Raw genomic sequence first — 22027 nt, 5'->3', positions numbered from 1 at the left:
AAAACATATACTGTGTTGGGCTTGCATTGTCTAGATCTTGGTCATTTTTGCAAAGCATCCTTTATCTCTTATCCTACTGTTTACCTGCTTTGCTCTTCTCTGCTCTACTCTGCCTTGAAGGGATTTTCAAGGTTACGATTAATTATCTTGACAGTTAAGAATGATGGAAACCTTGGCAAATGGGGAATTTCATGTTCCATCCTAAGGGTAGGGGAAACAGCCTGGAGGATCGTACCATGTGGAAATGGGGACTTTTTGTGGCTGGATCTTAATTTTCTTTTTTAAAGAGGAGCTAGTCATCTGGATTTCTAGATCAGTTTTTCCCAATTTTTAAATATCAATAACTAAAGAATCACACTGCTGTGAGGGGTGGACTGGATGCAGTCTGGAATCCTTCCGTGGGGATCCATCTCCTACCCAGGCCAGGGCTGTCAGTTTCCTTAGATGATTTTCTGGCCGTTGCTTCTCTTCTAGATCACTGGCTCATCTCATCAGCTGTCATGGGCCCTCTTCCTAGTGAGACTGACCTGGTTTTGCCTTTTCCCTAACCCGCCTGTAGTAACTGCCCATACCTGCACAGGAACATGGGGATCCTCTTTAAAACCAGGCTGCTATTTCTTGGGTTGAGACCAGATATATTAGTTAGTTGCTGAGAGTCACTTGACAAATATCTTTCAAATCGAGACTCCCCTCAAGCCGGGTGAAAATGCTTTTGTCTGAGAAGCCCAGGGGAACAAAGATGGAGACAGAAGAGAGCAGATTTAATTTCTCTTGTCGCATGCCTGTTGAGTGGGATGGAGGGAAGATGAACTTGAGAAGTCATTTTTTGCTCTCCCCTTTTTGAGGCCGAGCCCATCTTGCTGGCTTCCTATGGATGAGTGCCCACGCGATGGGCCCCAGTTTTCGTCCTGCAGGGCCACGCAGGATAGTCCAGGCCTTCAGGGAGGCGTGGAAAAGAGAATGCGGCCTTAAAAGGGTCTGATAAGAAAAAGGGCCGAGAATCTGGGCTAAGAGGTGTGGTGAAAACAGTCATCACAGTGGGGAGTCTCCCAGCTGGGAGTGTGTTTTCCTTGGAGAAAGTCATTCCTCTTTTCTAACACTAAATCTTTCTGAAACAATAGCTCTCCCCAAGAAGAATGGAGGGAGTTAGGAAATGCGTGGCCAGAGAAAAGCCATCTGAGTTTTCTGCCTTTGGTTTCTCTGTAATTGCGTTTAGCTGCAAGGCCCCATCATGTTCAAGATATAAATCCTCACTTAATCTCCTCCTTTGGGGAAAATGGGCTCTTTAGGCCAGAAGTGAGAATGGCCGAGTACCTGTTGAAAAGGGAATTTCCTCCTTCAGTTTCTTTCAGACCCTGGAATGGCCAGACTCCCTTCTTGTGTAATTTTCCCTGTGCACTTCACCAAGACCCTCTGGCTGTCTTGGTTTCCCAGGACAAATGCTTAGACCTGGGAAGAAAAATTGGAGTTTGCTGTGATCACACTTCATTTAGCTGGTCCAGTGTGTTTGGGGACTGCCTCTAGGCCACATTGGGTGTCAGGCATTGAGCTACAGCAAAGAAAGACAGAAAAACTGAGATCGAGTTCACGTTCTGGAGGAGACACAATAAGCTAGCAAATCAGTAAAAAAGAGAATGTTTTTGATAATTTCCAGCTGGAGATGACCTCAGTGAAGGGGCGGGGTGGGGGGGGGCGGGAACTCCTTTAAGATGACAGAATAAGTGACGGAGACTGGGGTGGTAAGGGACGGCTTCTCTGGGGAGGTGACGTGACTATTGTAGCCAAAAGTAGATGTTGCCAACTCTGGGAAGATTGGGCATACAACACGCCAGGTGGAAGAATCAGCCAGGACAAGTGAGACTGGCTCCTTTGGGACTGTTTGTGGTTAAAAGTGAAAGTCGCTCAGTTGTGTCCGACTCTTTGCGACCCTCCAGGCCAGAATTCTGGAGTGGGGTAGCCTTTCCCTTCTCCAGGGGATCTTCCCAACCCAGGGATCGGACCCAGGTCTCCCGCATTGCAGGCTGATTCTTTACCAGCTGAGCCACAAAAAAAGCTGTTTGTGGTTAGGGTTGAGTGAAAGGTGGATAAAAGATGGGCAGGGCCAGATCCCTGAAGGTGTGGTGAGTCCTGATAAGATGCTGGCTGCAGTAAGCCCCTTCCTTGGCTGTGGGTTTTAAGTAGGGGACGGTTTATTGCGTTTAGGTTTGAAGAAGGCTGCTGGCAAGGGCAAGTGAATAGTCCCAGGGCTGGGATCAAGATGGTGGCCGCTGTGAAGGGCGGGCCAAACAGGAACAGGCAGGAGGAGGGTGGGCAGGGGAGGAACAGCTCTCTGCAGAGCACTTGCTGTGTGCCAGACACCACGTAGGCACTTCCATGCCTCCATCCTGACCCTGCCAGGTCCAGCATTCTTCATGCATGTTGCAGATTACTAGGATTCTGAGGCCGGCGCTCTCCCAGACTTCCCGAGTCTCACTTGAGTAGGGAGGAATCCTAAAGTGGAAGGTCACAGCAGGGCTGGGTCTGTGGGCTACCAACGGGGGCTGCTGCTTTGATCTGGGAGGAAATCCTGAGCCCTGAGGGGATTTGAAGCTGGCTTGGTTGAACTTGTGCCAGCCTGGGAGGACTTACTGTGAAAGTCTGTATTTCCCATCAGTGAACCCTTTTCAGAATCAGGCTAGGAAGGGCTCATTGGGGGGCAAATCAAGGTGAGGAGGCAAAATGATTGGGGGAAACTGGTTTGAGTTTTCTGGGTTCATGTCTTTGCCCTGGCACCGAGGCTACCCACCAGTAAGAACTGGTGGTGTTTGATGCCCTGTTCGCTGTGCGCACAGTACGTCTTTTATTCCTAACAGCCCTTGAAGGAAGAGTCTTAACAGTTGACAGCTGGGTTGACTAGGCGCAGAGGTTAAGTCACTTGCCGAAGGGCTCGGTGACAGGGCTCGGATTTAGATCTGGTGGTATGGCTCCAAAGTCCACGTGTTGAACAACAGCATTGTATTGACGTTGGCTGGCACCAAACATGCCCTTGTGTGCGAAAGTCGCTCAGTTGTGTCTGACTCTTTGTGATCCTATGGACTCTGCAGTCCATGGAATTCTCCAGGCCAGAATACTGGAGTGGGTAACCATTCCCTTCTCCAGGGGATCTTTCTGACCCAGAAATTGAACTGGGGTCTCCTGCATTGCAGGTGGATTCTTTAACCAGCTGAGCTACCAGGGAAGCCCCCCTGGTAAACATGCCCTTAAGTTATGGAGAATTACAAGGTGGCACCCTGGACCTCAGAAAAGTCAGCTGACTGATTTAGGGTAGGGGGTGGTGTCTTTGGAGTGGGACCCAGCTATGATGGAGCTCCAGCCTGCTGCTTTGACATGCGAGCCTTAGGGCACAAGTGATTTCACCTCTCACTGATGAAATGGGTACAAAAACATCATCGTTGGACTTCCCTGGTGGTCCGTTGGTTTAAGATTTTGTGCTTTAACTGCAGGACACAGGTTTGATCCCTGGTCGGGGAAGTTCCAAATGCCATATGGTAGGGCCAAGGACCACAGCAGAAATCCCAAACAAAAACCCATCCTTACCTCATGGGATTTGGAGGAGGATTTGTAAAGTAGCTTCTTAATAATAAGTATCAGCTGTGAATCACACAAGGCAAGTTTGAGAAAGAAAGAGCAGAGATCCTTTCCTGGTTATACTCTCTCCCCATTGTGTTATTCACAAATCCCCGGTATTTGTCCTGCTCAGCCTTTTGTCCATCTGTAATCAGTTTCTCATTGAGTATTTCTAGGTGGAATGTATTCTGTATCCATTATTTACTAGTCACTTCCTTATGGGCTTGCTTTTCTCTGGGCCTCAGTTTCCTCATCAGTAGAACGGGGGTCTCTGGCCCCTCCGCCTCCTAGAGCTGCAGTGGGGAGTCAGTCAGTCCACACTTGTGTCAAGAACAGGTGATACGTGGCCCTCGGAAGGGAGCTGTTAGCACTGTTTGTCTCTGGCTGTCCTCCCGGCGGGGCAGGGCCCTTCCCTGGGTGGTTTCTCAGGGAGCCCAGATGTCTAGGAGTTTCTCAGTGACTATTTGTTGACTGACTGATCCCATTGTTTTCTTCTCTTTGAAATCTGAAGTCAGGGCCGCCAGGTGAAACATAAGGCATCATTTTCCTTCTTAATGGCTGCAGAAAACATTGTGGGTGGTGTATTGACACAAAATTAGACCTGCCGGGCAGCTCCCTGGAAGTTTCTTTACCGCCAGGGTTTTTCTCAACATCGGGTGCTAGTGACATGTCCTATGCCTGATCATTCACTGGGGTGGGAGCTGACCTGAGCATTGTGGGGGTGTTGAGCATCACCCCTGGACTCAGAGCCTAGTAGCAACCCCCTCTCTTTGCCTGGTTGTGACAGCCAGAAATGTCTCCAGACATTGCCAAGTGTCCCCTGAGGGGAACGGGGTTGAGAACCAGTTTTGCACTGTTTCAGACACCTGAGCCCCTTAAGAGCAGCTCCTCATTAGTGCCGGGGTAGGGAGAGGGTGGTGGGGGTGTGGGAGATGTTCTGAATTCCTCCTGCAAGCCGGGGGGTAGGGCTGCAGACGTGGTCCCTGGCATGTACTGGGAGCCCCATAAATCTTGTTGTGATCATCCCTTTCTCCCCATGGCCATTTAAAAATACCTTAAATAGTTAAATACGTGACCGGGATCAGAAAGCATTCAAAGAGGAGTTCCGTGCTGGCTGATTTTCCTGGGTGTTCCTCCAGGCCTTTGCAAACCCAGAGCCCACACAGCTTCTATTTCTTTCACTCAGGTTCTATTTCTGGCCTTTATTCATTTGGATTTTGCCCCACGCCAGTACATAAAGACGTGCTTCCTTCCCTATTTCACTTTATGACAGCGCGTCCGTCCCCTATGGATGACATTGGAGTTACTGCCCATCTTTGACCTTCTTTCCTCTTAAGGCGTGTTGCAGTGGCTGTGCTAATACATGCACACTTAAGCCTGGGGGCCTCCATATCCGTGTGATGTTAGGGCGTCCTTTTGACTGGGGTAATCTGAGTGACAGTCTGGGCCTAACATCTTTGTTTCCTCCAAAAAAAAAAAAAAAGAAAAAAGGCAATGAGGTGACCAGAGGGCCTGTCCCTTCTTCTCTGGTGTCTTCTAGAGAATTTTCTTTGTCTTTATTAAGGCGACTTATAGAGAGGCCAGACCCCGCCCAGGGTGGGTGGGGAACTTTGCCTGGTTACCACCGAGGGGCAGCGCCTCTTCCTTCCTCTGCCCACCCCCTTCCCTGTGGCCTCTGTCATCCCCCCTTTCTTCTCCAGCCCACTTTGCTACTTCAGCTGGCGGCCGGCAGTCTTTTTGTTTCGGAACTGGCCTTCTGATGCTGCAATTCCCCATTGCAGTTTGAAAGCCACCCACCAGCACCTGAGCTTTCCAGAACCTGAGCCGAGTCCCTGCCGCCTGGATAAATAATGCACACGGGCTTGGGGCGCTGGGACCAGCTCCTCCTGCGACCTTGCTCCTCTGCCAGCTGCGCTGTAAAGGCCGAGGGCAACTGGTTCCTCCACATTTTCTTTGTGGCAATCTGGCGGGTCTTTAAAGGCCTCGTCTGTGTACACACGTTGGATGCCAGCCTTCTGGGCCTAGACCTGCTGAGGGGGGTGGGTGGGGCACAGCGGTTTTTTTCTTAGGGAGTTTGGGCCCTGCCTTCCCTCCGCTCTGTAAAGCCTGAAAGAGCTTGGCATTCTGGAACCAGGAAATTCCTGTTGAGATGTTGTCGTTTTTTCCAGAGGCTTCATCCCAGCTGGGCTTGGGGGGGGGGGGGCGGCGCGGTGGGGGAAGGAGAAAGGGCTACTTGGTTGCCTTTGCCTCTAGATGTTGAAGGGTAAACAGGGAATTCATTTATAAATCAGCCTCTTCTTCCCTAGGTGGAAGCCATCTCAGTCTTGCCGGGAGAGTTTGGAAGTTCATCTTTTACATATGAATGTGCCCATTAATCACCACTTCTGCATTATTGGGAGAGAGAGTGGAGAGAGAGGGAGGTGAAGAGGGAGGAGGGTGGGCGAGAGGGAGACTGAGTCTGTACAGTGGGAAGATGGTTTTCTCATTTCTGGGAGAGGCGCATCAGAACTAAATTGGAAACAGTTATTTTTAAAAAAAACACCTTCAAAATGCAAAGCCACCCCAACTTTCATTCCCCCACCCCCATCCCCCCTTCTGATATTCTCAGTCGGGCCAAGTAGAACCATGCAATTCGTTGTGTTTATTCACATCAGCGAAATAAATGGCTCTTTGGTGCTGGCACTGAAGACTTTGAGCTCAGCCGAGCCGCTGTCTGCTGAGGGTGATAAATGAGAGCCTGCAAGCCTGGGGGACACGGAGGCCTGTCGTGGGCCTCGGGCTGCCTGATTGCAGGGAGGCGAGGCTGTCCTGGCCCTGCCGGCCGGCCTGGGAAGCCGTGACTCCCAGCCTGCCGTCCCTGCCGCTTCCTCCTCCCCCTGGCAGAGGCCGCTGAGCATCCGGAAGCGGGAATGTGTGCCGTGTGTGCGCCTCTGTTCTCTTTGAAAGAGAGGCTAGGCCCTCCGAACGGCAGAGCTTTCTCAATGGCAGGTAAGCGCCCCGTTTGCAGGGTTACCTGCCCCTCGCTCATTTGGATCTCTGAGGTACCCGGATTCTGGTCCAGTGACGTGTCCCCCAAGTTGAGAACGACCCCTTTCCTCATCTCCATTCCAGCCCTTCTTTTCCTGATCTGGAAGTTCACAGTCACATGCGGGAGACCTTTAAAGGAGCCCAGCTTAGGCCAGGGCGGCCTTTCCTAGGGAGGCCCAGGTCGCGGCCGTGTCTTCCAGCTCTTGTGGGTCCCCAGTCCTCAGACTGTTCACCTGAGCGTTTCAGTCACTCACGTGTTCCTCGTGTCTGGGACCTGGTCCGTGGCAAGAGAAACGTTGTCCCCCTCCCCGCCCCCATGCTTTGCTCTAGATTGCTCTCCTTTTCTGCTCTGGGCCTGGAGGAAATTCCGGGCTTTTGTTTCATTATGATGTAATGACTGGCTGGAGAGGGCCCGAAGGATTCCTGGCGAGGGAGGTCTGTTAGGGTACCTGCTCTGTGTCTTTGGGAAAGGATGAGCCGTGCTGGGCTCTGCTGTTCCGGGGAAAGAGCGGAGTGTGGTCACGCTGGAAGGAGGCCATGATGAAGGCTGGCAGCTATGGCGCCTGGTTTCAGGTTGAGCCTCTGCAGGCCTCCGATCCGCCCCTGCCTTCACTGTGGCAGGGGAAAACTTGGACTCTGCACAGTCTGATGGACGTGGAGACATCACATCCTGGGCTCCTTCCCGTCTCCGCTTTTTATATAGGCTGGTATTTCCGTAACAATTTGTGACCTTGATTTAACACGCTTTCTCGGAGAAATCGGCTCTGTTTTTGGAGAAGGATGGAGGAGGAGGAAGATGAGGAAGAAGGGGGATGTGTGTTGCTTTTTAAAAAAACTAGCTCCTGTTTCATCCAGTGCTTCCTCGCTGTCGTATCCATGAGCATCTCATGAATTAACTCTGTTTAACCTGTGTATAACTCACATGGGGTACCCTCATCTCCATCGGCCGGAAGGAAGCACGGAGGCACAGAGAGCTTAACGAACTTGCTTCGAGCCACACTGCACTCTGGCGCGGTGGCAGCGGGACTGGGTCCTGACTGCCCTGTATCCTGTGCCGCCCGCCTGACCGGATTCAGTGTAGGGTGACCAGCTTGTCCGGGTTTGCCTGAGACTGTCCGTCTCCCGGTGGGTCACCCCACCTTCCATGCTGGTCCGGGCCTGTTGACTGAGAGTCTGTTGCATTCAGCCCCTCCCTGGCCGCCTCGCCATTGACAGCATCAGGGAAATTTAACACCCATAAAAACACACTACTGGGCTGGTCCTCCCCAGGAAGCGCCCGGCTCTCAGCTGGGGCCCCTTCCCTCTCTGGAGGAGACAATTCCCTGTAATTGGTGTGTCATTTCCTGGACTCTGGAGAAGGGGGGGGCGGTGCGGGCAGCTGTGACTCAGGTGCCGGATGTGGGTGGGGGCGGTGTGCTTGGATGGATGGATGGATGGACACTGGGGAGGAGTGTCGGGGGGAGGGAGATGGCTGTGGAGCGCCACTCCCCACCGGCCTGGTCTGTGATGCTGACAGGCTGTGGTGCCACCTGTGAGGGTTGGGAGGTGAGATGTGCTTCAATAGCGTGCATCATTGCGAGTGACACGGTCACAATTTTCCATCTTCCTCCTGGTTCCTGGAGCACCCCAGCCCCCACATCCCATGTGATCTGGAGCAAAAGGAGTGCGTGCTGTTGAACACAAAGACCCTGAATTAGGAAGTCTTCTGGCAACCGAGCTGAGGCAAGCCTCTCCCTGGGGTGAGGGCCCAGCCTGTGGGCCTCGGAGTTCTGCTGCCTGGGTTCGAATCCCAGCCCGGCCACTTGCGTGCTCTTGGGCCGGTGACTTAGAGGGAAGGACACGAGAGGCATTTTGAACAGGGCTTGGTGCATTGTGTACAATACAAGAACATCTTAGCTGTTAATACCCGCGACTGCGTTATCTGGAAGGAGAGCGTCCCTTGTGACAAGGGACATCTAGGAAAGGCTGAGCGGGATTATTTCTTGCCTTTCACAAGACACGAGTTCAGGGAGGATGGCGTCACATGCCTGGTTCCTGATACCCAGGAGACTTGCCATATTTTATTAAGATTTTAGTGAAATGTCACAGGAGGGGAAATTCTGCTGCTTCCTGCTCCATGCCAAGCTGTTTTCCTGAGTCACGGCTCTGGCCTTTTCTTCTCTGCTCTGCTCTCTTGCCCATGTTAACTCCTTCAGAACCAGACTGACTTTGGGGGAGTGGGCATGGGGCCAGCCCCATAACATCCCAGGTCCTGCTGCTTTGCCAGGAAGGTCTCTCAGATCAAGGGTGAAACATTTCCCTGGTGATTTGGTGCACAGTAGCTGTGTGTCATCATCATTCCAAATTTATACATGAAATGCATTTAGAAATATATCCCTGTCAGAATTAAATCATCAAAAAGGGAAAAAAAAGAAAAAAGAAAAAACCTTTGACTCAGCTTTCTGGAAAAGGTCCTCAAGGCAGCTTTGTTACCATGACTGCAGCAAGGTTCCCACCCACCATTCTATTAGCAGCAGAGGCCTAGCCTGACTGGAGTGGGTAGGCTGTTAGTCAGAATGCTGCCGGCCTGCTGTCTGGTATCTCAGAAGGACACTGAATCCAACCGGCATTTCTCAGTTTTTCTCCCTAAGAGGCTTCAGTGAGAGCCTCTGCTGTTGACAGATGTGTCTGTTGTTTGGAGTCTGTTAAATTTCTTGTGTCCCCTTGGATACAGCCACTGAACTCTCGTTAACTCCGGAGCAAGTTGCTGTGTGTGTAACCGGGAACAGAATTGGGGATTTTCTTCTCTTTTGCTCAGACTAGAAGGTTGGGGATCCTCTTGGGTGTGGGCAGCCTTGGGTCAGATCCCCTCCTCTCACTGAGTTAGACCTTCCTGCCCTTTTATTTCCTGGTGGCCTTGGGGAAAACTGTTTCCTCCACTCTCCATGGCTCATGAGTATATTCATTTCTAGTGAATCCCCCCTACCTCCATCCTGCTCTTTCATGTGGAATTAAAGAATTTCAAAGTTAAAAGACCTTAGGATCCTCTGGTCCTGTAGCTTTTTGATCTTTAGAGTTGATTCACCTTTAAAAAGGTGAAGTAGGCTCAGGCCCCCTTGCTCAGGAAATTGCATCCACGTAAGGAACTGTGGCAGGCAGCTCATGGGGCCTTGAGGCACTTTCTTGGACTCCAGGGAAGAACTGGTCTGGTCCCTTCCTTACCTTTCCTCCCATTTTACAGATGTGTCCCCGAGGCCCTGAGAAGTAGGGAAAGTTGCTTAGCTGTTTTCATTCTCTCTCTTTGCCTCCTTCTTGGCTTCTGTTTCCTGGGGTCCCAAACTAACCCTCTAGAAGGCGATGAGAAAGGAAAGGAGATTCCTGAGACTGGAGAACTCAGACTCTGTCTCCCAAACACACATGCGGGAGCATCTCAGACTAGCATGCTCCTGAATCCTCCAGAAGTTTGCTTAAACCCCAGATCCCTGGGCTCTGCTCCAGTTTCTGGTTCTGTAGATCTGACATGGAGCCTGAGAACATGCATTTCTGGCAAATTCATAGGTGATGCTGCAGCTAGTGTGGGGACAACACTTGGATGGGGAACCATCGTCCTAGGAGATCTCAGCCACAGGCAGATGATTTAGCTGGCCCAGGGAGGAGCTGGAGCCATTTCTGCCCCCAGAGGTTGACCAGGTGTGGGCTGGGCTGTGGGTTTCATCCACTGTTCCCTATACTCCAGCTCTGAGGTGCTCCAGGAGGCTGGTCCCCCTCCTGGGAGGGTTCAGGAAGTATGTGGGGGTGCTTTTCAGGAAGTGTTTGGGACCATCAATGGCAGCGGGTGTGAGGGGGTTGGGGTTGTCCTTGCAATGAGGAGGGGCCATCCTTTCCAAAATCCACTAGTACTCCGTCGAGCAACATCGACACGCTAAACTTGACTCTTGAAGAACACGTGTTGGATCTGCTCTGATCCACTTACACGTGGATTTTTTTTCAATACATAGGATGCTTGTCTCTTCATTTTCGGCTTCCCAGGTGGCTCAATGATAAAGAATCAGCCTGCCAGTGCAGGCCACACAGGTTCAATCCCTGGGTCAGGAAGATCCCCTGGAGTAGGAAATGGCAACCCACTCCAGTTTTCTTGCCTGGGAAATCCCATGGACAGAGGAGCCTGGCAGGCTGCAGTCCATGGGGGTCACAAAGAGTCGGACACAACTGAGTGAGCACGCACGCATTTTCATTTTACCAGTTTTTAAGTGCGGGGAACATTTTGTGTTCGATTACAGATCACAGTATGTGGAATCACAAAAAACCAGGGCTTGAGTCCTGATTCTATCCAGATTGCTTCAGCTTCCTGGTTTTTGGTGAGTCCTTTATCAGTTCCTTTGTTTTTGAGGCAGAGATAGCAGTATGTGGATTTTCAACTGTGTAGTAGTTGAAGGCCCAACCCCTCTGTTGTTCAGGGGTCAGTGGTTATTTGTTTTTTCCCCCAAACATTTTCCTAGCTTTCCACTGGCCTGAGTTTGCTCATGTGCTCTCCTCTTTCAAACTTTGTACACTAATGAAACTATACATACAGAATCAAAACCTTGGCCCAGTAGCTTTCAGTTTTTGCCTGGCCTGGGTCTCATTTCTTCTGGGACACATCTCCTTTGAGCCCCCAAAACGATTTTGTTAAACACTTGTCCTCTGATACATAAATGGAGTTATTTGGATTTATTAGATTCACACAGAACAAATTTCAAGCTCCTTCCTGGGGTCTCTAGGCCCACATGGATCAATTGTAAGTCTGTACATCTGGTCACATTTTTTATCCTGAATCAGGCCTCTGTCATTTGCTCATTACTGGCTTTGGTTTGCACCTACTGCTTTTTTTAAAATGTGACACTGAACCTTCTAAATACTTCCTTTTTATTTTTCCTTATTTTGATAAAGTAGTTCAGGAACATGGTAGAGTGGGATATACAGTGGAAAGAAGTCCTTCTTCCACTCCTTGCAGATTCTCCTCCCCTGAGGCAACCACCGGTCCCTATTAAGAACTTATACTTTTGTGTTCAACTAGGAGTATTTTAGGCTTATGTAAATATGAATATATATGAAAACATCTTTTTCAAAAAGAAACAAACCAAACAAAACAGAGGAAAAAAAAAAAAATCCCGAAAAAAACCAAGCTAACCCAAACCAACCCATCCTTTTTGGGCTGTGTCTTTTGGTCTATTATTGGTGCTAGACATGTATTGCTTTTTTGTATATGGTGTTAGAGAATGTTCTAATTTTATTCTTCTAAAGCTATGCAGTTTTCCCAGTACCGCTTATTGCAGAGACTGTCTTTTCTCCATTGTATATTCTTGCCTCCTTTGTCATAGATCGACCATAAGTGTGTGGGTTTATTTCTGGGCTTTCTGTCTTGTTCCATTGATCTATGTGTCTTGTTTTTATGTCAGTACCAAAGTGTTGTGATGAGTGTAGCTTTGTATTAAATAATATAGTCTGGAGTCAGAGAGTGTGATTCCTCCAGCTCCGTTCTTTTTTCTCAGGATTGTTTTGGCCATTCAGGGTCTTTTGTGTTCCTATACAAATTTAAAAATTATTATTTTTTTAGTTCTGTGGAGAACGTCATTGGTATTTTCATGCTCTTCAACCTGACCCAGGAGCTTGGAGATTATTGTACGTCAGTCTGTCTCCAGGTGCCTGGTTCTTCATGACTGTGTCCCACTAAATGTTATCAGACCAACTCCCAGCTTGTGGACACGGAAGTCCTTTCTAGTCTTAGCTATAACACCACCTGCTGCAGTTGAATCATGTTGCATATGCTTTGCCGCCCTCTGACCAGGCCTGTAGACTGTCTCTAGGAGGAGATTGTTAGGTCAAAGACCCTATGGAGAATGTGCGCGTTTTCACATGTGATGGTGACGTGGGGTGAGGATCCCTGTGGGAATGAGAGGAGGTTCTCTCTGGGGAAACGTGCCAATCCTAGGCTACGTCTTTGGAGTGCATTTCCCCACTAACTAGCTGCGTGTGCCTCTGAACCATCCCTTTGGGCTCTCCAGGCCGCTGTTCTGATGTCCGTGGGGTGGCCCCTTGGCTCTGAGGTCTCTTCTCCCTCAAGGTGCCTGTGGTTAGCGTTTCATTTCCTCTTGGGGCTGGTCTCAGTGCAGCACTCGGAACATTTGTTCAGGATTTTCCTGCAGCCTGCCTGCTGAGTGGAGAGAGCTCCCTGGTGTGGATGGGATTTCGCAGAAGTGGTCCATTGTCTGAAGCGTGCTGGAGGGTTCTCCGGCTCTTGGACCCTGGTGATCTGCCCCAGCAGCTCTGGCCACCATCCCAGACTCAGGCTGGTGACACAGAGCAGAGCCCGCATGCTGGGACTTGCCCGAGAGTTCACCCTGGAGCTGGGGAACGTCACCAGGCCATCTTCGCAGATAGTCATCTTTCTGAACTCTGTATCCCATTCTGCCACCTGTGCTCTTGGCACAGCCCTATGCTCTTCTGGTCCCTGGAGTTTTCATTTCTCAAGCATAGCAGGGGCTCCAGGCCGTTCCCTTATGGCCTCCGTCAGCTAGCGGGAGAGCCATCGGGCATGGAACGGATTCAGATCTTTGCAGGTGAAGATGGGATGTTGCGTAAATGCCTGTGTTTAAATGAGCTGTGGGGAGAATAAAAACAGAAACGGATTGGCGAGGGTGGCGTTGGTGTTTTTCAGATGAGCCTTGGGTGAGAATGCCGTTTTCTGTTGATCTCTGTTTGGAGGAGAGTCACAAACACATTGTCTACTGGTGATTGGGTCATGGGAACTCTGGTGGGTGGGGTATATTTTTTTTACATAGTTATACTTTGTTAACCTGATAAACATGAATAAATGTCTTCTACCACGAGTTACGTTTGCCTTCATGTTCATAAAAGCATGCGGCCTTCTTTTCTTGGTCTGTCTCTTTCGGCTTCCTGCTTTTGCCATCAGCCTTGGGTGTGTGATTGGTGGCTTCCCTGATGGCTCAGACGGTAAAGTGTCTGCCTGCACTGCGGGAGACCCGGGTTCAAACCCTGGGTTGGGAAGATCCCCTGGAGAAGGAAATGGCAACCCACTCCAGTACTCTTGCCTGGAAAATTCCATGGACTGTAGCCTACCAGGGTCACAAAGAGCTGGACACGACTGAGCGACTTCACTTTCACTTTAGGTGAGTGACAGTTCATGGCTGTTGGTTCCTGACCTGGTCAGCAGGGACACAGTAGGGAAGGCTGGTGGTGGTGGTTGCTCAGTTGCTGAGTCCCGTCTGACTGTTTGCGACCCCATGGGCGACAGCACAGCCGGCTTCCCTGTCCTTCACTGTCTCCCACATTCATGTCCATTGAGTCAGTGGTGCTATCCTGCCATCTCATCCTCTGCCGCCCCTTTCTCCTTTCGCCTTCAATCCTTCCCAATCCTTTCCAGTGAGTCAGCTCTTTGCATCAGGTGGCCAAAGTATTAGAGCTTCAGCATCAGTCCTTCCAATGAATATTCACGGTTGATTTCTTTTAGGATTGACTGGTTTGATCTTGCAGTCCAAGAGAGACTGTCAAGAGTCTTCTCCAACACCACAGTTCGAAAGTGTCAGTTCTTTGGCGTTCAGCCTTCCTTATGGTCAGACTCTCCCAGCTGTACATGACTACTGGAAAACCATGTTTGACTAGACGGACCTTTATCAACAAAGGGAAGGGTGGGGATTTTGGTAAAATAGAGGGCATATGCCTGTCTAAAAAGTGGCTGGTCTGGTTGTATAAGGCCCTGCAGGCTCTGATTTTTTTTTTTTTAAATAGAAGCCCCAAATCTATTATGTGAAGTTTCCCAATTTTTGTATTTTGGCCATAAATTACAAATTTCACAGAAATGTTATGTATGCAAAAGAAAGACCATCTTACCTCTTTGAGACATGCAAGGAAGACAGTGGGGTAAGTATATTCTAGGAGGATCAATAAGATGGCACTAAGTTTGGGACAAAATGAATGTGTCCTCCACACCCCGCTTCCCGCGGGGCCTAGTCCTGACTGCGTTAAAATATGTGATCCTTTGTGTCTCTTTCAGATCCTGGCTCCACAGAGAGAACCGCCCAGAAAAGAAAGTTCCCCAGCCCTCCTCATTCCTCCAATGGCCACTCGCCACAGGACACATCCACAAGTCCCATTAAAAAGAAAAAGAAACCTGGCTTACTGAACAATAACAATAAGGAGCAGGTAAGAGGCCACCGGGAATGGTGTCCACACTCGTGGGCGGGATGGGGAGGGAGTGCGGACAAAGGCTATTGTTTTTCTAACCACCCGTGTGCTTGGCATTTAGGAGGCTGCCTCGCTCTGGCTGTCATTTGCATAGGACAGAAAGGGGAGCTCAAAATAGGCCTAGGGAGAAATTCCCAGTGGCTTTTCAGATCTCTTGGTGGGGATAGGGCAGTGACCCAGATAAGACAGACATACCGTGCCCAAGGATTTGGGGATTTTCCTTGGATTTCTTTTTTTCACATGCTGGCACTGTTTGCCCTCGTGGCCTGAGGGTGTTGCCCTCCTAGGCTGGGCTGGTAGGACAGCTTGGAGTTCTGCCCGGAGCGGGTGGTATGGCTGAGGCCTGTGCTCCCTTCTGGTGTCAATTTTCTCATCTGTAAAAGAATGGGTTTAGGACTGTGGTGAGAGACAGCCGCCCTCCCGACCCACTGCCCTCCGCGACTTGGGTAATTCGTCCTGATCTCTTCTCAGAGTGCCCAGCGCCTGGCAGGCCCCACCCTCGATGCAAACATTGATTCGCCATCTTATATCTTGTCTCAGCGACCTTCTAGCTCTAAAATTCTATGCTGCAAACTCGCTACTCTTCTGACTTAAAAAGATGAGAGGTGCTTTCATGGTCCATGAGGTTGAGTCTCCTAGCATGGAGCAAGCAGGATGCCCGGTTTCCTGATACCATTGCAGAGGAGATTCCTTGGGATGTACTCACGCATTTGTGCAGATTATGGATGTGGAAGTGGACCCTGGGGATTTGAGGTTGAATAAAATAAGATTGTTGCTTTCACGGGAAGAAACCGAGCAACGGTTAAACGCCTGGGACTCTGAGAGGGGGCCGTTTCTGTGCATGAATCTATTTTCTGTCTCCAAATTACACAGTGAAATGCCAGCGCTGCTGCTGCCCTGTGGCTGTGGGCAGGTTAACCTCTTTGTGCTTCATTTTCTCATTTTCTGAAATGAGAATAATGATCTTAGTGCTACCAAACTCGCAGGGCTGTTGTGAAGAGGAATTGAGCTAAATGACATAAATAATGAAAGTTAAGCGAGAGTCTACACTAAGTGAAATAATCGCACAGACTATTTGTGAAATAATTAAATAGCTTTGGAAGTGTTCCAGGCCTGTGCTGTTCAGTGTGAGAGCCACAAGCCACGTGTGGCCACAGCACTTGTAAAGGTGGCAGCTGAGCCTGAGCAACCGAATTTTTAATTGAATTTAAATTTACGTGGCCACCTCCGGTTTATAGCTGCCATGTTGGTCAGCCCAGGTTTAATGAGTTGGAACTCCCATTAGAGGAGAAACTGATAGCTTGTAAGTAAATTCCTGCAATTTGAAATGATCATTGAAAAGATAATTTCAGATTGCAATTTGAAAGATCATATAACAACAGTGTTGGAAAAGTGAGTGAAAGTGAAAGTCACGTCCGACTCTTTGTGATCCCATGGACTATACAGTCCATGGGATTCTCCAGGCCAGAATACTGGAGTGGATATAGCCTTTCCCTTCTCCAGGGGATCTTCCCAACCCAGGGATCGAACCCAGGTCCTCTGCACTGCGGGCGGATTCTTTCCCAGCTGAGCTACCAGGGAAGCCCAAGAATACTGGAGTGGGTAGCCTGTCCCTTCTCCAGGGGATCTTCCCAACCCAGGAATCGAACCGGGGTCTCCTGCATTGCAGGCTGATTCTTGACCAACCGAGCTATGATGGCTCAGTAATAGTGTTGGTGAGACTGATACTAAGAGCAGAACTTACCATGTGACTATCCTTTCATAAGCCTTTTGATGCTGTGAGGAAGGGTATAGCCGTCTCTGTCTCACTGGCAGAGAGGTTAAGTCACTTCCCCAAGGCCTTAGAGCAAGTAAGAAGCTTAGGTCTACCTGTCTTGAAGCTGCTGCCCCCCACCCCGACCCCCGCCACCATTAGTCATCCCAGAGCTGTTGGGCTTGGAGACTAAGAAACACAAAGGCTGTAAATCCTCAAATCTTAATTTAAGGCAAGCCCTCTCTCACCAGTTATCAGTGAAGTCAGGAAGCAGATACTGTGCTCTCTGGGGAGAGGTAGTCTCCTGTGTGTGTGTGCTCAGTGACTTCCTCCTGTCCTGGAAGAATTGGCTCACATTAAACAACAACAAAAAAAACCACAGAAAAACATGAAAACAAAACAAAAAAATTGGCTCACATCTCTCTTCCTAGAATCTGACCAACTTAGGCAATTCACAGATTTTCTTCTCCCTCTTCCTCATCCACGGGTCCTCTTAACACTTAAACCTCATGACCGCAATGGTGTATCTGTAAATCTGTGGCCAGAACGTGGCCAGTGGCTGCTGTCACCCCAGAGTTGGACGCAGGGGGAGCTCGTGAATATAGAATGCACTGTGCTTGTGGAGCAGAGCAGCAGGGGTGACTGGACGCAGGGCGTGTCCGTGCATCTGCAGAATCGGTCATCTTCCACAGGGGTGACTGGACGCAGGGCGTGTCTGTGCGTCTGCAGAATCGGTCATCTTCCACAGTGATGAGAGGGTTTGCAGAGCCGTGTCTCTGGAGGAGAAGGCGTCCAGACCTGTAGTCCAGACTCCTTCCTGCCCCACTGCATCTGGGAAACCCACTGGGTGACCTTGTCAGCTGCTTTCCCATCCTTGTAAAACTGGAGTTTGAACTGGGGAGGAACTCATTCTAAGGTTGATTGTGGTTTTTTGTTTTTCACATCTAAAACTCCCTGGGGCTTAACGGCCAGGAGTTGGCAACAGAGAAATAGCCTGAACTGTAAAGAAAAGAAATTCCTGACCCTTGACCCCATAATTCATTCTAGTTTATAGTGTTTGCATAAACTATGCAAACCTTCCCTCGAGGCAGCTTCCCTTGAGCACAGTCTGTTTTCCTAAGGGTAACTTAAATCCTTAAAAAAGAATTCTTCTGGACTCTTTTTTTTTTTCCTTCTCTTTCCCTTTTCTTTCTTCTTTTAGATTACAAAACTGAACAAAAGTTATGGAATTAAATGCAAAATGTATGTCTCCATATGCTAGGTTTTACCAATGTAATTTCTGTTAGTCATCAACATTTGATGATCATGAGATGTCAAATATCAACTTATATTTTATAGTTCCTATAAAAAATCAGAAAAATCCGGCAATAGCTGGACACTGGATCTGTGTGTGCTACCTTTCTGCACTCCCCACCCCTCCCTATAGTGGCGTCCCCTGCCAGCTTTGCTCATTCCTCTCCTTTGGCTCTCTCTAGGCATTCATACCCTTTTGATTTTTGGTATATATCAAAATTCTTCACCCCTTTCTTGTTTTTCTTCACTCTGAAATTTCTCTGTGTTCCAGCGTTCTGAAAAGAAAACCGTTCTAGCGTAATAACCGCCCTCCCCCCCACCCTCATATTTTCCCGTTTTTGGTAGAGATGGTTTATCATGAAGTAGAGTTATGGGTTTTATGTTTCCACCCATTTTTCATGTAATGGGGACTCATTACTTTTAGGGGAGTTCTAAGAGTTTTAAGAAGAACTTTAGAACACACTTTACTTTTAGGGGACGTGTTCTAAGGTTTGTATTTAATTTTTTTCAACCTTTCTGTCCGCTAATTTGACTTTTTTTTTTTTTAATACCTTTCTAAAAAAAAGACTTACTGATTTTATTTTTTGGTGGTGGTGAGCCTTCATTCCTGCGCGCGGGCCTTCTCTAGTTGCAGGGAACAGGGGCTACTCTTTGTCGTGGTACAAGTGCTTCTCATTGAGGTGGCTTCTCTTGTTGCGGGGCACGGCTATCGTCTTGAGGGCCTCAGTAGTTTCGGCCTGCGGGCTTAGCCGCTCCGGGGCATGTGGGATCTTCCAGGACCAGGAATCAGATGCGTGTACCCTGCATTGAGAGGTGGGGATTCTTAACCACTGGACCGCCAGGATTTCACCACCTGAAATGGGCCACCACCATCTTGTTTCACCTCTTAACAAAGGTTAGAAAGTATGTAAGTGCTTTTTTCTTGGAACTGGGGGTGGGGGACATCCCAGAGCCTGGAAGGATGCTTCTGGTGTTGTGTGGAGGAGGGTCAGGTTGCTGAATGACCTCGGGTAGATGGGGTGAGAAATACCTTTTCTCAAGTGACACTGGACCTTTATTGAGAAATACCCGTCTATCTGTAGTTCTTGGGACATTTTTGAGTTTGAATCCTTTGGGGAGGTTCTCTCTCTCTTCCTCCTTTCTTTACTTTTCTTTCTTATTCAAGTATTGAGCAGTAATCTGCTAATAGATTTGTGCATAATGACCTTAGGTGTACCTTTGATGAGATATGGCAGAGAAATGACAGGGCCCCTGTTGCCTCCTTTGAGTAGGGGGCTATACATACTCATAAGGAGGTGAGCTGGGACTTATTTTATTGGGCCCATGCGTTGTCTTGGGTTTCCCTGGTGGCTCAGGCTGTAAAGAATTCGCCTGCGATGTGGAAGACCTGGGTTCGATCCCTGGGTTGGGAACATGCTCTGGAAGAGGGCATAGCAACTCACTCCAGTCTTCTTGCCTGGAGAATCCCTGTGGACAGAGGAGCCTGCGGTCCATGGGGTCGCAAAGAGTGGGACACGACTAAGCACAGCACACAGCACATGCATTGTCTTAAAAACAGAAGTTCCTTGTTGGGCGGGAGCAGTATATTAACAGCCAAGATAGATCAGGGGACCGTCAGTAGGACTGCTGATCACTGGAGCCTAAGGGCCTTGACGATGCTCTGCCCTCCAATGCCATCCTCACACGCCAGGGCTGAGCAGTTTTTCTTTATTTTGCAGCCCTTGTGTATTTTTATCAAATACAGGAAAACAGGCTGGAATGAGGACAGTTTTCCTTCCTCTCTGTTTCCTGTGTGGCCCCAGAAGGAATTTGAGTCTGTGGTCCTCCCCCCGGCTCCCCAGACATGTTCTCTGGTTTTTCGCAGGCCAGGTGTGGTCCAGCGCCTGTCTCTGTAAATGAAGTTTACAGGCACAAAGCCGCGTCCACTTAGTGACACCTTGTTTGTAGTCATGTCTGCTCTCCTGTGACAGTGCCGCCGTAGAGACCACACGACCCGCAGAGCCTCAGCTGTTCACCTCCTATCGTCATAGAACCGTTTTGTAGAGAAGGTTTGCTGGCTCCTGGTATAGGCTGGGGTGTTCCGTGGGGTGTTCCAGAAGCCGAAGAACAAGCCTGTCTATTTCTCGTTAAGCTGACCTGGGGAAGGAGCAGGGACGTAAGAACGTGTGTGCGCGGAGCCTGCAGTGAGCCCCACAGCAACGCATGTTGCAACCTGCTTGCCTGACTCTGAGAACACACCTGGTGCACGTGGGGGAGGAAAAAAGTCATAACTCATTCTACCTGAAATGATTTACCTTTCCTTTTTTAAAGTGTTGCATATTTATCAGATTATTTTTATGGAGCAGAAAACACTTACAAGCAGCAGATAGAGCCAGCATCTGATTGGCAAGGTGATTCCCAGCCAGCTGGTTCTCATCAAGGATGAAATCTCCTAAAAAAAGGGCAGCCTGGTCCGCCCTCCTCTTGGTCCTCCCGGGAATGCCCACCCCTGGCCAGGTAGGGGCAGGAACATGGAGGAGGGGAACTTAACTTCTCAAGGGGCAATACCCTGGCTTCTGTTAGGTGGAAAGGACTTGGGTTGCCTGCTCAAGAGATGATGAGCTGTCACATTCTGATTCTTCTAGTTTCATTGAGGTCTTCATGCCTCTTCCTGTTCTATTATTAACTTACTGAAAGGAAGTTGGGCCCTCGAAGACGCCTTCCTGCTATCTTGCAGAAAGCCGCAGTGCATCCTGGAGGACCCCACTCAGGTTAGAAATAGTTCTGCTTGCTTGATAGCTTCAGTTTATCTCTCTGCGGTAGTTCCTCTGTCTTCCCCTCCCCCAGCCCCTCCACTTTCACACCCTCCCCCGTAGAAATTCAAGCAACCGTTTTCCTAGGCAGAGAGCAGGCCTCTGCCTGAGACATTTTTGGTTGTCCCAGTTTGGTGCGTGTGTGTGTGGGGGTGTGCCCCCGAATGATGCCACAGATCCTCCAGTGCACAGGAACAGATCCCAGAACCAAGATTGCCTAGCCCAAGATGTCATCTGAGTTGAGAACCCCTTACTCTAGATGCCGTTATCTTTTCATGCCCCCTCTATTATGTTTCTAGTTGTCTTCCTAAATTTCAGATTTTTTTTCCGCTCTACTTTTTTGCATTAGCAGAAGTTTTTTTAATTTTTACTGGTGTATTGTTGATTTATAATGTGTTAGTTTCAGGCATACAGCAAAGAGAAACAGTTATGCATGTAACGTATATCCAGTCTTAAAAGATTCTTTTCCCATATAGTTCATTACAGAGTATTGAATAGAGTTCCCTACGCTATACAGTAGGTCCTTATTAGTAGTATATTTTATACATTGTTGTTTAGTCACGCAGTCACGTCCAACCCTTTTGTGACCCCGTTTATTGTAGCCCACCAGGCTCCTCTGTCCATGGATTTCCTAGGCAAGAATACTGGGGTGGGTTGCCATTTCCTTCTCCATGGGATCTTCCTGAACCAAGAAGATCCAAACCTGAGTCTCCTGCATTGAAGGCGGATTCTTTATCGCTGAGCCTCTGGGGAAGCCCGTCTATTTTATACATAGTAATGTGTATATGTCAATCCTAATCTTCCAATTCATCCCCTGCCTCCTTTGCCCCCTGGTAATCATAAGTTTGTGTGGCAGAAGTTATTTTGAATTACAGAGAATGTTCTCTGAGGGGGTCACTGAATCATCAGAATCTCCTTTGCATCCAGCTTCATCTTCTGTGGGGCATAGGGATGAGACAAAGTGCTGGGAGACCCGGGTGGGAGTCCTTGCTTCTGCACTCGGGGGTCAGATAAGTCTTTTAAGCTTAGTTTTCTCCTCTCTCTGCTGGGACTAGCGGTGTCTCCCCTGAGTGCCTCTCTGGGTGATGGTGAGGACAGAAGGGCGATGGTGTGTGTGACGATGCGCTGAGAAACGTAACATGGAAAGAATAGCGTAACGATGATGTTATTCATTGGAAATCAAGTAAAGCACTCTATTTAAACGTTGAACTGAAACTGGACTCAAAAACGACACCATTGCCCTTATTAGTCTTAGCTCTTTTCTTAGTAGAAGTGAGTTGGGAGGCTTAGAAGGATTGATTCGTGAAGATCTGCTAAGCAAGCATCTCTGAAA

General features: G+C 49.1%; 1 protein-coding gene across 8 annotated transcripts in view; it reads left to right on the top strand.

Annotated features, from left to right (window-relative positions):
• The window catches only part of ZMYND8 (zinc finger MYND-type containing 8), a 115208-nt gene that overhangs the window by 22828 nt on the left and 70353 nt on the right, over window positions 1–22027 (top strand). For 7 of the 8 annotated variants that reach the window (XM_061127429.1, XM_061127428.1, XM_061127426.1 and 4 more), the window contains one exon: window positions 14666–14814. In XM_061127429.1, the coding sequence (XP_060983412.1) occupies window positions 14666–14814 (149 nt within the window). Of the gene's footprint in view, window positions 1–6494; window positions 6595–14665; window positions 14815–22027 lie in introns of those variants that run through there. The other variant, XM_061127422.1, reaches the window with a different exon arrangement.

This window comes from Dama dama, chromosome 23 (assembly GCF_033118175.1).
Source record: "Dama dama isolate Ldn47 chromosome 23, ASM3311817v1, whole genome shotgun sequence".
NCBI lineage: Eukaryota > Metazoa > Chordata > Mammalia > Artiodactyla > Cervidae > Dama > Dama dama.
Note: the sequence above shows the minus strand (reverse complement) of the source record. Positions and strands in the feature narration are given on the sequence as shown.